General features: G+C 39.4%; 1 protein-coding gene across 1 annotated transcript in view; it reads left to right on the top strand.

The window, feature by feature from the left end:
- CHMP4C (charged multivesicular body protein 4C) overlaps positions 1–16,862 on the top strand; it is a 17,047-nt gene extending 185 nt beyond the window's left edge. Inside the window, exons 2-6 of the mRNA XM_026841486.1 lie at positions 7–86; positions 6,727–6,904; positions 7,854–7,968; positions 11,247–11,355; positions 13,559–16,862. Of these exons, the coding sequence (XP_026697287.1) occupies positions 7–86; positions 6,727–6,904; positions 7,854–7,968; positions 11,247–11,355; positions 13,559–13,623 (547 nt within the window). The 3' untranslated portion in view covers positions 13,624–16,862. The remainder of the gene's footprint in view (positions 1–6; positions 87–6,726; positions 6,905–7,853; positions 7,969–11,246; positions 11,356–13,558) is intronic.
- Positions 16,863–17,502: the final 640 nt, after the last annotated feature.

Genomic DNA, 17,502 nt, shown 5'->3' on the forward strand with positions numbered 1-17,502 from the left:
GCTCAGCAAGAAGCAGGAGTACCTGGAGATGAGGATCGAGCGGGAGCTGGCGGCAGCCCGGCAGCACGGCACCAAGAACAAGCGAGGTGAGTCCTCGCCGCCGGGGCTGGGCCGGTCCCGCTGGCCTCCGCCCGCCGGCGGGGAAGGCCGGGTGCGCCCTGCCGGCACCCACTGCGAGGGCTGGAGAGCGTCCGGCTGGCAACCGAGCAGCAGGGTTGAGACTTGAGAGAAATTCAGTGATTTGCCGCAAACGCGTGGAAAGGACGTGATATTGCTAAAAAATAAATGATAGTTCGGAGTATTAGTGACTACTGGTTTGGGCTGCTGTTAGGTGCAGACGAGGGCATACTAAGGGAAAATAAGACCTGGATCCTGCTTATACTGAAGTTATCTTTCTGGGAAGAAAATGATAGTAGCCAATGTCTTGGGCATCTACAGGCCTTTGAGCAACAAGTTAATTACTTTCTAAAGTCACCTGGAGTCCTCTGTTTATCTACTCTGAGCTTTATTTTTCTTTAAATACTTCAAAACAATAAAGCCGTTTTGAATTAACGACTTGTGATGATAAAGTAGTTTTTTCCTCTGCTCTTTTTGTTGCTTAGTGGTTTAAAAAATTAACACCATGCAACTTAGAGCTTGTGAGGGGATGCATGTTAAAGGTCTTGGTTAGTCCTTTAATGTAAGTATAATACTTCAGCATTTAATAATTATTAATTACTTTAGCAATTAATAATTATTAGCAAAATTCATATTAACTAACTTTTAATCAGGATTTAAAAACATGGGTCAAGATGGGACAGATTTGAAGGCACAAACAGAGGGAGTAAAGCCAGTTCAGCAGCACAACTGAGCCTGCTGCTCTGCGGCACAGGACCTGTCAGGGTTGTCCCAGTCCCATGCTTTCTACTCCCTTGACTTCAACTGGAGCATCTCCCTTGTCCCCTTATGCAGGTGGTGGCACCTGTGTGCTGATGCAGTGAGCTAGTTCAGAAAGGCGATGCAACTGAAAACTAATTTGCTGTGGGACAAAGTGACCAGATAGCTCCTGGGACCGGGTTCGTCTTGCAGATGCCTGGGCAGCAGGGCTGATGCAAGAAAACTGACCTGCTCCTGCGACTGTAGCAATTTCTGTTTAGTTCCAGACATGCTGCTGTTGAACTTCATCCCAAGCCTGGACTTTAAACTGGCATGGTTGCAGGAAAAAGCAATGCTTCCTGTTTCGCTCCTGCCCCTGTGCTCCTCCCTTCCCTTCCTTGGCAGAGCTCCCTGAAGGGTGTGTTTCAGAAAGCTGGATGCAGCTGTAAGATGTTGTGGGGCTTTTAGCTGGATTATTTTTTTTACCCAGGGTAGGTTAAGCTCCACTTACTTACCCAGTTGAGTCCACAGCTGCACAAGTGCTCTGGCACCTGTGAAGGAGAGGATGGTGCACAGGCAGGAATGAGGACTACTTGTTGAGAGAAGGTGGCTCTGCTTCTCCTTTAACTCTGCTGGTTGATGTTGGCTCCAGGTGTTTGTCAAACTATGGCCTTGTGCTTCAGGCGTGCAGGATTTGACATATAAGGCTTTTCTGCCAGATGTTTGTTTCCACTGTGGTGCTTGGCATGCAATTCCCCAAGTTTCATCTGCGCCATTGTTTGTGGAGTCATGCTGCAAACTGGATTATTGAGCTGTTGAGTTGATAAAAACTCCTTTTTATCTTCTTGTTTGCTCAGGAACCTGCAGTTACGAATAGTAAAGAGACAGGAGTAGGGCAAGAAGTACAGAGTGGGAATTTTTCATGCCAGAGATGGCTCTGAAGCCAAAACAGGGTAGTGTCTCTACAGTCAGAGAAGGAACAGGAGAAACTAACCTTTCTGTGGCAAAGTGCTTGAATTTAGCAGGCCTAGTGAGTTAGATTACATCCGAAGAATACCCCTTCATTTGATATGTCAATTGCTTTACAGTTTAATTGCTATTTTTGTATTATTAGCATATTGTTAGTATATTGTTTATGTGTTTATATATTTTTTACATATTGTTATTTTTATATTTACATATTATTAGTGTATTGTTACCAGCGTATTAGCTGGTATACTGTACTATATAGTTCAGAAGAAATCTGTGCTAACCAGCATCTATTGTAGTATTATGTGAATATACACACAAATGAATGAGTAAAACTTAATCTACATTGCCTTGTTAAAGTGAATGTTTCAAAGGGACCTCGTAGGTAAATTTTAATGTTGTTTTTTCTTAATTGCATCTGTGGAGAAGCCTGTGGAAATGAAAACAGGAGTGTCTGAGACCGGAGCAAGATCTATCTAGGTATAGAAAATGCAACAAATTAGCATGATCTCATTTGATGTTGAGGCATGTGAGTCTGACTCAGTTATAGTGACGCAAGAGAGAGCAGATTCAGGCACCAGCAATTTTTCATGAGTTCAGATGATTCTTGAATCAGTTCATGTGACATCAGAAGACTTAGCTTGATTTCAAAGCCATAACGTGAGCTATGCAAATAGATCTGAAATATCCCTTAAATATTTTTGGCAGTATCTGCAGTTCCTGTACCTGATCTGAAATTAACTACACTCCTAGGATGATACACTTCTAGCATTCCTATTAATAACTTGCTGTAGCTAGACTACTTGAGGGTTTTCAGAACAGTGGCATGTGTTGGAATACCTCCTGCAGAGGTTATGTCATGATAAGCAGTATTTCTTTTCACAGTTAGAAGTGTCTTTGTTCCAGATACAAACTCAAGAATTTTTTTTTTATATATCTCTTTCAGTATATTTTTTGGTATCTCAGTTTCACTGAGTGCACTGCTGCCAACTCCATCTGGAAACTGGCCTTTCATCTTCAGTATTCTGAAGGTCATACAGGAAAATTTGAAGGACAATGTAATACTGAGTATTTGAGAACTCTAAAGGAAATGTCTTTTCTGAAGTGCACCTGTGTCAATAGCATACATGTCAATGAGTGTTGTTGCAGCATGGAATCTTTCACAGATCCTGAGAAATGACCAAATGAAAAGACATAAATTAAAGGAAGCCTTAGCTGCCTTTTATTTTTATTTTTTTTAAATCCAGAATAGGATTAAATTTTAACCATAAAGAGGCACACAGTACTACTGAGGAAAACCCTAGATAGAAAGTTGGAATAACAGGTAGGCTTTTATAAGTAGATGCTGCTAAATATGCTGTGTGGTACATTTGGGCAGGGTTTGTGTAGCTGTGTAGCATTCCTTTTCAATGACTTAGTTGTAACCAGGATGCTGTTGAAACCAAACAACAATGTAGTAGTTGCTTGTTAACACGGACAGGGCTGTCAGTACCTGTGGCAGGGTGTATGACAGGTTGGGACTGAGGGTTTCTGGCAGGGAGATACGAGGAGGCCTTTGCTGTGTCTTTGTTCTGTGAGTTTACAGCTATTGTTCTCTGATCTTCATGATCACGTTTCAGGTGTCTTGCCATGAACTGCAGTGGTTATAACAAACCAGGTGCATTATTGTTCTTGAATTAGCCTCTCAGTTGTAACTGTATCTGGCTTCCCTCAGAAGGTTTTAAGGATTTTGAATGCTGATAATGAGCTTACTTAGGGTGGTATGATTTTCATGGTCTCATCAGCATTTCTTTTGGTTGTTGACAAGTTTTGATCCATCGGTCCCTTGCAGGACTGAAGTGGAAGTTTGTGAACTGTATCCAAGAATAAGATCCAGTATTTTTATGGGGGTGCTTTATCTTCTGAAGAAACATTCTTTTCCTTTTTTGCCCTTTCCCATGGGAATTTTAAGGATTACTAGATAATATTTTTATTTCTCCTTTAGAAGATGAGATCATCGGTAATTCCTGTACTGATGGGTGTTGGTGGTGGGCTTGACAAGTAAAGGTGTTATCACTGTATTATCTCTTTCCATTCTGATCTGTCATGAAACCATGAGGAAGGTGCCACAACTCTTTCTATGTCACTACTTTTGTTCTTTCCTTTAGTAACCTGGACAATCAGTGTGGCTGGGATTACTGTTGCTGAGCTGGCCATTTCTGCTTCCTTAATAAAGTATCATCGTAGTAGTGATATGGGAAAAGTGTCCTTCTGTATGTTAATAACAGTAGTTCTTTAATATGCATACTTGAACTGACATAATAGTCTACTGTTGTTTCAACCACTTACCTTGAAAATAAAATAAAAACTCAGATTAAAAGCAATGGTTCCTAATCTGTGAGCTGTATCCCGCTGCTGGACTTGGAGCACATGAAATATGCTAAAGCCCAGCCAGCTGCTAACCACTTTGTTATGAAATGCAGGAGTTGAATCGGCTTCTCTGGAGCCCAACGAACACTGTGTATGAGATTGCTTTTTTTCCTGGAGGAGACTTCCACCTTTTTCTGGTTGAATTGCTTCCTCAGACTCTGCCTCTTGGGCTGTCTTCGTTTTTTCAAGTCTTTGGAATGGGCAGTACCCTTTTTCAGTGCCATTCTTAGAAAATGCTTGCACGTGCAGTAAAAAAACCTTCAAGTTCATGATAATCTAAACCACAAAAAATACACTTCAAATAACAAGGAAATTCTCATATCTTAGCTATAGAAGCTACTATTGCAAAACACTGCAATGAAGGGCATTCATTAAATATAAACGAGAAAAATCATATAATGTGGTGTGGGAATTATGCCTTGGTTGATACAGAAGGAGTATGAATTGATTTCCCATGAAGTGCTTTGTTCTGTAAGTCACTGGTAAAACTAAAGAGAATTAATAAAGCTGATATGTTGCACTATAATAATTAGGAAAAGCTGTTTATGAAGAGGTGAAGTCACAGAGTTTAGCTTCTGTGGTTTCTATTTGGGTGTGGTTTAATTAAATGTTAATACAAGAACCTTCAGGATTTTGAAAACAACTGCTTTATGTGTAACTGAGGAAATCCATTTTCTCTCTGAGCAGCCAATAATAACAGCACCATTACAGAGCCACATTTCTGCAAAACACCTACTGGTAGTATTGCCCTGTGGTAGATACTGACTCCAGTTGAAGCCTTTCTGCATTAGTGTTCCACAGTCCACAGGGATTTAGAGTTCTCCCTGGCGCAGCTGGTGTTAATGCATAGTTTCAGACACGTACATTTACCTAGAATCTCTGGCTTCCTAACCAAAGAATCTAGGATCAAATTTTGATTTAACTGAAGCTAAGAAAGGGGGTGGCTGGTGTCCTAACACTACCAATGATAGGCCTGAATAAGTAGGGAAATAAGAAGTAGGTAAAAAGATTATTTGGGATTAAGTCAAACTGATGTATTTTGGAATTGCCAATGAGAATTTTACAGTTCTTACCTTTGCCATTTGCATGACATCATCTGGTGTTCACTCCTCTTTTTTGGAATATGCATGATCTTTGCACCATGCTTGAAAACCTGTGAAGGTCTTGAATTTGAATACTATGATTAATCTCTTGTGATTATGGTTTGCTGCATTTACTGCAGGTGCTAGAAGGCACTGTGTATCTTCACCTGTGTGAATGCTTGTCCTTGTCCAGCTAATGATGAACAATTTTGACCATGTCGATTCAAGCATTTGTCAACAAAGCACAGAATTTTTTTAGTGTGTTGTTACACGCCATAAATGTGCCCCCTCCTTGGTGGGTTCCTAAGTGTACCCCAATGTCAAGGTTCAGTGTTATTGCACATGGGCAATTATTCAAATAAAACAGAAACAGTAATAGCTGCTGTCGGTTGAGTTTGTAGGGGCTGCAGTTCTGCTGTTGCTTGCTGGCTCTGAAGCTGATTTAAAAACTAAATATAAGAGACAAGGGAAAGGACACGGGTGTTAATAGCATTGAAAAAGCGATGGGTTAACTCAGTCTCTTGGGTTTCTTTGGTGTTTTTCTTGCCTGGCACATGTGTAGTTTGGAAATGACAGTGGTCAGGAAATGCTGTGGCAGGATTATGTGTGTTCCACACCCAGAGGCTAAGAGAAAGCTCTTTTCTCCTCCTGCTTATCACATGCATTTATTCTGGTAATGATTTACTCTGGCCAAAGTATGCTGCTCATATTTTAGCAAATATAAAAGATTAATCTTAACGATTTACAAAGATAAAGAGGGAGTAGCTGGATTTGGCTGTGACCATGTCTACAAAGTTCTATATGTTTTCCAGTTCTAAGGTTTAAAGGTCATGCTTCTAAGTGATTGTAAGAAATAATGTAGCTGAAAGAGAAATGCGAGTCCTCCTGCGATGTAACCCACCTGCTTGCTTGGGCCATTTGGGCTTTCCATTGGGCTTGACAGTTCCTGCTGCTGAGATAAAGTTTAGGAAGCAGCATTGGTGAAGATGTGGTTATCATGACAGATCTTCATACTCTGTCTTCCTTCATTTTTACTTATGTATTGCAACTTCTTCTTTTCTTTTCTTTCTTTCTTTCCTGTTTCTTCCTTTCTGACTTCTCTCTGATGTTTTTCCTCCCCATCTTCCCTGCTTTGCCTGTGCGCACAGGATGGAGTTCAAGATCTCCCACAGTGGAGGAAGAAGGCGCTCTTCCCTTTGGTGCTAGAAGGAGTTAATCTAAAAGAGGCTTCCCAGCATGTTCATGCAACAGCATGTTGGTGATAAACAGGCTGCTGGTCAAAGTTTGTCTCCCTACTAGTAAGGTAGGAGAGTGAGAATTATAAATTTGGCAGATCAGCTTGGTGCTGAACTACTTGTCCTTGTGTTTTGCTATATCAATATACAACGCACTTCGCCTCTTTGCTTTCCAGCTGCCTTACAAGCACTGAAGAGAAAAAAGAGATATGAGAAACAGTTGAGTCAAATCGATGGGACACTTTCAACCATTGAGTTCCAGAGAGAGGCACTTGAAAATTCCCACACCAACACAGAAGTGCTCAAGAATATGGGTTATGCTGCACAAGCTATGAAAAAAGTGCATGAAAATATGTAAGTGCTTTCTAATAGCTTACAGGTTGAGCTTACTAACCACTTTCAAACTATTTCATTGCTACAGTCTATTGTATCAAGTCAGGCAGTTTTGACTTCATTTTGAGTTTAAGCATTTAATGTCAGGAATGCTATTGGTGTTGTAATGTTATATTTGGCAGAAAAATATCTTTTCTTAACAGTAAGTCTAGAAGGAAGTCCAGCTAACTAGAGAGATCCATGTGGTACCTGTTTTTTTAAGTCTGCCTTGGTAGTAGAGACTGCCCTCTGCCCTTGTTTTTTTCCAGAGGAAAACTTGGTTGAAGAAACTAAGTGGACTCCTTTCCTCAAAGTCCATAAGCTGGACTGTGTGATTCAAAGTACTAATGAGACCTGAATAAAAGAGAGGGTAATTTTTTTGTGCATGTAGTATTTTTATATGTCCTGTATTGTTTCATGAGGTGTTTTCCTGCCTGAATAAACAGAGTTAAATCAGAAAGGTTGTTTTGGGAGAAGTAAACAGGAACTGAAACAATAATTAAGTTAACAATTAGGGGAAGCTTTTAAATGGCATATAGTCCTGTTAAGTTCCCCCAGTTCTGGTGAAAGCTTAACATTGAAAAAGATCCATCTATAAAGATGCTGACCTTAGGAAGGAGATGGGATCTGCCCAGGGAATGTAACTGTTGGATCGCAGAGGTCCGAGTAACACAGAGGGAGAGAGACACGGACTGCTGCAGTTTGACTTCTGTTACAGTCCCAAAGTGGAAGAAATTGGACAGGCTAAGATATGCAGAAGCTTGCCAGTAAACATTAAAGTGTAGATGAGGGAAGTTATTCACTGTGAGTTCTGCTGTTTATACAGTCATGGGTATAAAAAGAAAATAGGGTCTGTTCAAGTTGCTTTGAGTCTTTTCTGTAGTATTTGAATGATGTATCTTTAAAAAATGTGTCCATGTTACCTTGCCAGGGACTTGAACAAAATTGATGATTTGATGCAAGATATCACTGAACAGCAAGATGTTGCTCAGGAAATTTCAGACGCCATCTCAAACCGAGCTGCCTTTGGTGATGAGTTTGATGAGGTTAGTACTTCAGTAAAGCCTGTGAGTTTTAGCTGTTAAATGACTCCATAGTTACTTTGTTGTGTGGTGGCTTGTTCCAGTGGTTTGTTTTTTGGAAGGTGTGGATGTGAAATTCCTTGGTTCTAGCTTACCCCATCTAGGACGCTTTTTTTTTTTTTTTTTTTTTTTTACACATATTATATTAGTATTACATATTAAATAAGAAAATAATATAGAAAATAAATAAAACTATATGTGTAAAATATTTTTTTATATATAAATTTTAAAAAGGTGATTTTAAATGCATTCCTGTAGTAGTTGTTCTCATTTGTACCATGGAAGCAGGAGGTCACTAAAACATGTAATTTGTACTGCTCTAAGTGGACACTGAAACATATAATTTTTTTTCTGCTCCAAGTAGACATCCGTTTGACTAAGTGCATGTTCCTATGCCATGAACAGGTTGTTGTTCACAATTCTGAATATTTGGACCAGTTTTTTAAGGACTTTTTTGGTGCTTGGAGGTGCAGGCATTTTCCCTGTTGACCAGATTTTCAACAGAAGTAAATTCATTACAGGAGAGGTAATTCCGGTTGCAGGCAATAAGGTTTATTCCTTGAGCTCTTTTCTTCTGAAACCCTCACAAGGCACTTAAGACCTTCTGAAAATTTGTTGCAGTAGCTTTTATCAAGTATCCCTGGACCTGACTTTGTATATCTAAGCAGGACATTGCTTCTGATCCAACCATGGCTGAGGACTCAAGGGTCAGGTATACTCAAAATTCCTGCAGTCTGTGGAATGCAGAGCTGAGGATCAGGCTCAGTATCACAATCGGTTTGGTTTTTGTTTGTAACTATCTTTTAAAATGACTAAGCGCTCGGGACTGTTTGAAGAATGTCCAAATGGACAACAAAGAAAAATACATATGCTATATCGTATTTGCATATGGGGGTGTGTGTGTTCATTCAGCAGTTACAATTTGTTGAAAATAGTAGTGATTCTTTGTATTTTGTTCCCATTACCTGCTTTCCTATTTTTCCACTTTGAATGTCAATAGACCTTTAAAGAAACTTTTAATCAATACTGGCATTAAGGAATAGGATTTGGCCTGTATAAACTGGGCTTCAGACACTTGAAAAACGTACTTCCATCCCAAATAGCTATACAGTGTCACTTACTTTTCATCAGTGCTTAACTTGTAGGAGTTTAGACTTAGTAAGCATATTGTAGATTGACCTGGAAGTTCCTAAGAGATACTAGTCCAAGTTGATGGCCATGTTTTCTGTTCTGGTAAAATAAGCCTCTGTCACATGGGGCATCATTGTACCAGTACCTGCTTTTGCATAGGAGCCTAATACAGCACTTGTGCAGTAACTGGGAAACCTGGTTTGCAGGCCACTTCAGCTTGAGTGCTAGAATCAGTGACTTAATTGCTGGGTTATGAGGTGATTTGTGTTGGAGGATGATTTTATGTTTTTGAAGGATGTTTTGACCACGCACTTGGATTTTCTCTTCACATGTGTGCTGTGGGTGTAAGGAGATCATGGAAGCATGTAATCTCTACTGCTCCAGACAGACACAAAACTAGAAGGTTCTCTCCCTGGCTTGACACAGTGTATGTCATGAAGAATGCAAAAACCCTCTGTCCTACCTGAGTAGGATGCTACTGGGAGGGGTGACCCTTGCCTGAAGGCCTGCTTCTGATAATCAAATGCAAGATACATAGATTCCAGTGGACAAAGCCTGGAAGCTGAGAATTCATATGGTATCTTCCCTCTGCAATCTTTTTTGGGCTAGGTTCAAGAAGAGTAAAGGGATTTGTTGTTGCTGTTGCAATACTCCACAGCCTAGTTGTAGAGCAGAGCCCGAGTTGTGGAAAACAGTTGAATCCATACTGAGGATTAGAAGAATTTAAAACTTGGGTCTCCCACTTTGAGAGCAAATGTTCTAGCCATTACACTATTATTTATGTTAAAAGTGTAGGGGTCATGATCACTCTTTTTTTAAGAGCCTGTTGTGGCTGACAACATCTCTTAATTGTTTACTTATTTAGTAGAGGTTGGCAAGGACTAATTTGATGTGGGAGAATATTAGATGTCCATCTAGAGGTCTTCAGAAATACTTGTTTCCATTGATTTTACAACATTTGGATACTAACTTTGTTAGAAGTTTGTATTCACCCCACTGACTGAGGCACTTAAAGTGCAGATGCATTTGCATCTCACTCAGCTAAATAACCTAAGTTAGACAGGTAGCCTCAACTTGCACATTTCTTTGAGAGATCGGCCATCAATTGAATGTCATCAGGTGTAGACCTGATGCTGAAATTTTTAGATGTTATCCTAGTATTTGCATTGTGAACTAGGTCAGATAGGCAAACCATAGCCTCTTTTTGTCCTTGAAAATATAAAAACATGAGAAAATAGGTCTCGGAAGGCCTGTGGTGGCTATGTATTTATCATTTTAATATCCACATTGGTGATAAGCAAGGTATAAATGGGTAGGCAAAGCCCATTGTAATACCCAGTAGATCACACTTCACTACAGCCACTTTTCCCCCAGCCACTTTTGCCCATTGTTTCTTTTTAAACCATTTTATCAACATGGCAAAGGTCCACTTCTCTACGAACATGTAATATCTAGCTTCCTTTCTTTGGGAAACTACAGCCAAGGAATGTGTTTGGCTTTTTTAAAAAGTGTGTAGCCTCTTTATTTTTAGTATTATATAAGTGGATTAGATCATCTGTCCAAATCAGCTTCTGCAGCTAAAAACCCGAGTTACATGCTTTAAGAGTGAATAACAGGACCCAGGAGGACAGCTCTGATTCCACTGCTGCTTTGAAATCATATAATCCTGGACTTGTGTGATAGGGCAGAAGTATGTTTAATGACTACCTTATAACTGGTGGAAGCTGTTTGCTTTTTTAAATGGGAGAAATTGCACATTAAAATTGGAATCTTTTAAAGAGTACAGGCTCTAGATTAGGAACAAATCTGAGGAAGGCAGGGGGACCTCCCCCCGCCCCCCCCCGATTTGCCTGTTTGACAAGTGCTTACACTGCCATCAGTTTTCTTCCTAATTTTATTCCTTGTCCTGTTCCTAACTTCCATTGTCCTTTCTTCAACTTTCAGTTAAGGTTTATTGTTATTGCATACACTTAGTAGAAATCATGCTTGTGATATGCTGGGTTTCGATACTTGTTTTCAGTAGTTCTTTACTTCATGGTTGTTAAATGTGCCCTTGCCTGAGATCACTGTCAGGACAATGAGTTTGTAAATTATGTTTTCCTTGAATTTAGGATGAGTTGATGGCAGAATTAGAAGAACTGGAGCAAGAAGAATTGAACAAGGGAATGAAAGATGTCAGACTGCCAAGTGTTCCGTCCACATCACTGCCTTCTCGCCCTGGTAAACTGTTTGCTTTCAATTTTATGTTTCCCATGATTGAGGCATGCTGCAAGTAGGAGGAGAGGAAGAGAGAGCTCCCGATATGTATTTAACTGTGTTTTAACCTTTAAAGTGTTAGAAGTTCCTTTTCCTATTTTTGTATTTGTTTATCAGCAAAAAGCAGAGTGGAATTCTGATTTGCTGTATGAAAGCATTTAAGATCAAATTCTGTGTAGATTTGGGGAGACAAACTCAGAGAATTTGACCTTGCATTTATAATCATTCATCTACTACTGAAATGTCATGAATTCACTGAGGAATGGGAAGACCTTTCTTCTCTTTTTGGCAATTAAATCCTAGTCTTTTTTAATTAGAGTCTGACCTAGATTCAAAATGTTTGTGTCACAAAGATCCAGTTTTGTAGGGTAGTGGTTTGATATTTGCCAGTGTTATTTTAATTAGAAATGAAGGAGGCAGCAGGAAGTACACATTTGAAGAAATACTGTAATTCCTTTGCTTGCTTTTTACAGAACAGACATTCTTGGCATTAAACAGTAGTCTTATTTTTAATGTGGTGCTGCCCTTTTCAATTTGAATTAAACCACGGACAGTCAACTTTACCTTTTACAGTGTCCCTCTTGTCCTCTACCGGCTGAAAGACTTGCTGTGTACTAATGCTAGTGAAAGAGTATGAATATTTGGTGGCAAGGGCAGCACACATGTGGCAGAGGTTGTTCATGGTGCATTCTGCTGCTGAACAGGTTACCTAGACCAGCTTAGCTCAGGGACTCTTAACATGTCTTTTGGCAGACAGCACTTAAAACCATGAGAAGCAGTTTAAATGTTCAAGCTGTGATAATTATCTCATCTACTTAAGTCAACAGCAGAACAGCTAGTAAAAAAATGGATTTAGGAAAACCCAGTGCAGTTGCAGTCTAGTCCTCTTCCAGATCCAGCTGTGCCAGCTGACATGTTTATTAAACCCAGGCCATCTCCATGTGCTTCTCACTATCTTAATTTGCTACTTCATCTGTCTGTATGAGTGCTTCAGGCAAAAGTTGATTTTGCCACCAATAGCTGGTTACATTTATACAGTTTAAGGCCTCACAAAACTGGCTTATCTTTTATGAAACTGGATGGTTACCATTATACAGCAAAGGCAAAATAAGAACAACAATTAATGGTTCTATAATGCTTCTAATTGGAGATCATGTTACCCTCCTGATTTTAGAGATGGGGAAGCTGAGGTGGAGCAAGGCATAGTGAGTGACCTTACCCAGTCGCACAGTGAGCCAGTGGCACCTCTCTAGAGTAGGGACTGGACCCCTGGTCTCCAATGTCCTCCTCCCACCTTCAGTCCCCCAGTGGTAGCTGCTACCCCTCTCAAGATGGTGGCTCCTGGCTGTACAGTTGCCACCGGTGGGAGCCAACTGGCTGCTCTAAGTGTACACAGCAGCGTATTGCTCCCAGTAACAGTGTTCCACTCATGTTTGGAGTAATGCAAATCCTGACATGAACAGCCCACAGATAGAGACAGCTTGAGGTTGAACCTGGGCTATAGGGCATGCAGTTTATAGGTCAGCAAATGAAGACTATTTGGGTGAGGAATGCGAAAGATGTATGTGATAGGAGATTTTGGTTAAAAAAAAAGAGAGAAAGTGTGTGTGGGATCTGGTACAGAGCTAGGAATTGTTGCTGTGACTACCTGTTAACTGATGTCACCTGAGCAAAGATTAGTTCAGGAATTTTTGTCCTTTTTAATAAATGACACCTCTCATTAAAATGGGGTGAATCATTTTGGAGACTGAACCTGCACATGCAGAACCCTTCAGCCCTATTTGGAAAGGTAGCAGGATGCACAAACAGCCAGGGGTGGGTCACTGGTGCCTGTCCAAGTGGCAGTGACAGAACTTGCAGCATTCTTGTGGGTGCTTGCTCTGTGTGACAGCTTTTAGGAATTAAATGTATTTTCTGTGGGAGTTTTTCAGGAGGATTTATATCAGACCTATACTGTTAACCTCATGGTTATTGTGAGTTAATGGTGGGGCAAAATAGTTGCATCTCTCATCAGCTTCCTTACTACCATTACCTGTGTTTATCTTGCTGCTGAATAAATTGAGATCTTCAAACTGAAAAGCACTATGCAAGTCCCCGTGCTAACAAATAAAATGGTTCTGACTGTTACATTAGTTGATGGTTATTGTTAATCTCTCTTTCTCTGCAGCATCGACCAGGAAGAGAGCAGAAGATGAAGATGAAATGAAGCAGCTGGCTGCCTGGGCTTCATAAGAGTATGGTCTTTTTATAACACTGAACACTATAGTGCAGATGTAAAGAGCTGTAATGCTGTTTTATAACCATACCGATTTAGTGTGGTTGCATTTCATGCAGGCTGGGTTTTTTATGGCCAATCTTGCTAAGAATAGTGTTACTGCTGTATTACAAAACTAGTTTAAAACCAAACGAAAAATGCAATGGTTGTCAAAACCTCCAAGCATCAAATTTGGCCAGAGATTTGTTTCTTTATTGGTATCAGTTTTTATTAGGTAATGTCTTATTATATCTGTCTGGTTTGTAAAACCTGTGTGCCTCACTTAATGCATGCAGCCAGATTCATTGTTGAAATGAAAAAGTTAAAGAAGTCATCAAAGCCCTATCCTGGAGGGTTATTGGTTCAGACTATTTGAATATTAGCAAAACAGCTTTATACATGTCCTGACTTGGAAGTTTCTTTGAGCCCAGGAGCTAATAGCAATTCATTTGGGCATGGAGATTTAAACAGTCTGCCTGAAGGAACTTATGGTGTCCTAGATACTAAGAGTTTTTTTGAAGTGGGATAGGTTTTTTTTTTTATTTTAGCTTTGCCAGAATATCCCTTGCACTTCTATAGGTCAACTTGAATCATGTTTTGAACTATTTCCAACTTAGTTAAAGAACAGTTTTACAGTGATTGGGGAAAATGAAATGCCCAAGTTCTTATAGATCACTGCCAAACAAAACTGAATTCTGCTAAGTCAAAAATCCAAAAGAGGTTTGACCTTATTGTGTTCTTCTCATCCACTGTGTCTTTCTAGGGTGAGTCTCTACTTCGTATGGTAATACCCATCCTCAAAATAATTAGTAACACATTTTTTTTATTTACACAATTTCAAAATAGTTTTAATTTCTGAGCATTCAGTTCTTTTACTCATTTTCTGAACAGAAATAATACCAGTGTGTTGTATTTGAAATACCTTTCTAATGCTTGTTTGAAAGCTGATTCTGGATTGTAAAGTTGACGTGTTGTTGTCCAACTGATAGCTTTTTACCTTAAGGAACAAATGCCACCCTGAGTGCTAAACTACTGCATATATAGAGAAATCGCTGTTCAAAACAAAAATTAAATGGGCTCCTTTGTACTAACAAACTCTATTAAGTAAGACTTAAGCTCTATGCTAGTAGCCTGCGGTCAATCATAAGGAAATAGTAACACACTGTGGAGTTCCTAGGGATGTGGGAAGCATAGTCACATTGATCTAGGTTTCTTGTTTTCAGATTAATTTAAATTTACTGATGATTGAACCACTTGGGGAATAATGGGAAACTTGGTTTCTGTAGATCTACAGCAATAGAAGACTGACCCTGTGGGCTTCAGCCTGTGATTTGCTGGGTATTTAGCTTTGACAGGCTACAACAGGCCTCAGCTTACTGGATTTTAGGTTAAGCATAAGCTAATGTGTGTTTCTGGACATGGCGTGCTGGCATGCTCAGAACCTTTCAAGTTGAGTTCCCTGGATGAAACCCAAAATTATAAACCCTGTGGAGAGATTCAGCTTTTCAGGACTTTTGCATTCTCTGTAGTCGAATTGCTTTTGGTTTGCATCCATGTGAAAGGAGAATCAAATGTTGCCACTTTACTTTGGATAAATTTCCCACTGGAAAAAAAGAAGTGTGTTAATTCTGTCCCAAAGTTTGGAGGTACCAGGAAAATTGTCCCTTTCTGTTGAGAGTAAAGAAAACCTGGATCTATTCAATTTTTGTTTTAGAACAACAAAAACGAAATAACTGCCTTAAATTTGAAAATACATTTTGACCTCTCAGTAGGAAACGAAACACAAAATGTTACTCGGTTTTAATGCTTGCTGAAATTTATGACGAGATGCCAGCTGAAAGCAGCCATATTTAATAAAATAACAACTATTCTGAGTTACTTAGAATCCATTTGCTAATCCTTTTGGCTGGAATCCTGTTTTCAAGGTATGCAGTCTATGCAAGTCTCTAAATTGGGTACAGAAAGTATTACCGTACACTGCATCACTGTGCAAGGCTGGCTGTGTACTTGTGGACACATCTGGTATTTCTAAATGCGAGGCCATGCCAACATAGTCCCGTGCTTAGCTTGGAAAAGCTGTCTTCTAGCATCTGTTCTTGGTCAAATTAGTAGTTTTCCAATACTTGGCACTTACATAGCACTTAACATATTTAAAGTGCTCTACGACTTAACCAGAATATGTGTCTCAGCTTTCAGTTTGAGACTAAAGTGATTTTCAGTCTACTTTGGAAAATGTGGACCCGCTGTTTTTGTGCAAGAACTTTTCATGTGAACACCCTGCAGGGGAGGAGAAATCCTAGGGAAGATCTTCTCCCTTGCAAGCTAGCATGACTGCTGACCTCCAGCAGTGTTTTGGCCAGGCGTTGATCCTGGGAAGCTTCATATGGCTTATTGATTTCAGACTAGGCACTTCAGGAACAAAATGTGTGAAGGGCGAAGAAAAGAAACTGGTCCTTTGGGTGAGTTTCTCTAACAGCTTGTGTGTAGTAGCTGGTGATTCTGGAGGACAGAGTCACATACCAGTTCACAGACTAGGACGTGTGGTTGGCGAATCTATGCTCAGAGATATGTAGTCATGTTCACAAACCAAAATACAATATGGACCTCCACAACTGGAATGCTTGTTGCCATATTTCTTTGGGAGACAGTAGATGACTGGATTTCTTCAAAAGCATAGGGGTTTTATGGATTTAATTCAACCGGGGAGCTGGTTCTTTCCTGTGTAAATTCAGGTGACACTGGGACAAATGGCTCTTCCTTTTTTGAACATATGCGTCTCTTCATGCCAGTATGGTATTTGTTTAGTATATAAGCAGACAAGAGTGAATAGTGTCAACATGTTATTGTAAATGTACTGCCTAGTAACTGGAATATATTTTACAAGAGGACTGTGGAAGCAGATGGTGTACTCTAGCTGACTTCCTTTCTTGTTTATTATTTATTTTGAGAATGTATTCTTCTCTTAACAGACTTGGACATTTTTAATCTGGATAGCTTTAAAAGGGGGAAAATATATTAATAAAAAGTGAAAATAATATATATGCTATAAATAAATATTTTGGTGTCATATTTGTGCTGTATGATTGTATTAAATTTATTTTCCTGTCAAGAAGAACTGTAAATAATCTTCTTACACTGTCACTAGGATACAGTGCTCTTTGGAGGATGTTAGGCTATTTTGAAACATTTTTTGCTGTATTAGTCTTTCAACATCAGGTTAAAATTTAAGAATTATTTAAAGTTGATTTGGTTTAAAAAAGAAAAATAGCAATATATGCTATGTGTTTGGACTGCATTCCTTTACACTTAACAGTTGTGTTGTAAGAGATTTTTTTGTTTTAATGTGTGCAAAGTACCTACTTTTTCTTTCCCACACCTCCACCCACCAAAAGATTTCTTCATTATTTCAGAAATGTGTGTATTTCACTTTACAGGCCTGAGCTGAAAGGAAGAATGGTCATGTCTTAAACATGAAAAAGAAAATGACTATAGGAAAGGATAAATTAAAAAAAATAAAATAATGCAATTTTTCATGCATGTCATTAGAATCTCCTTAAGGTAAGTGTGTGTGTATAGTATCTCACCTTTTGTGTACACACACATGTATATTTACATACAAGTATAAAGTGTTGGAGCAGTGATTTAAGACCATAGTTCAATATCTGGTCTGGAAAAGATTCAGTTGCTTGGGCAGCTTGTCTGTGTATACAGATGTTGGGGGAGGGAGTGGGGGAAGAGACTGAGGTGAGTGGAAGAAAAGGATGGGCATGTATGGGGAATATTTTCAATGAGAAAATCTCAGTTTCACATGACGTAGAGCCTAAATTATTTTAATGATTTTTTAATGGTCATTTTTT

Source organism: Athene cunicularia, assembly GCF_003259725.1.
Source record: "Athene cunicularia isolate RWA chromosome 2 unlocalized genomic scaffold, athCun1 chr2_part1, whole genome shotgun sequence".
Lineage (NCBI taxonomy): Eukaryota > Metazoa > Chordata > Aves > Strigiformes > Strigidae > Athene > Athene cunicularia.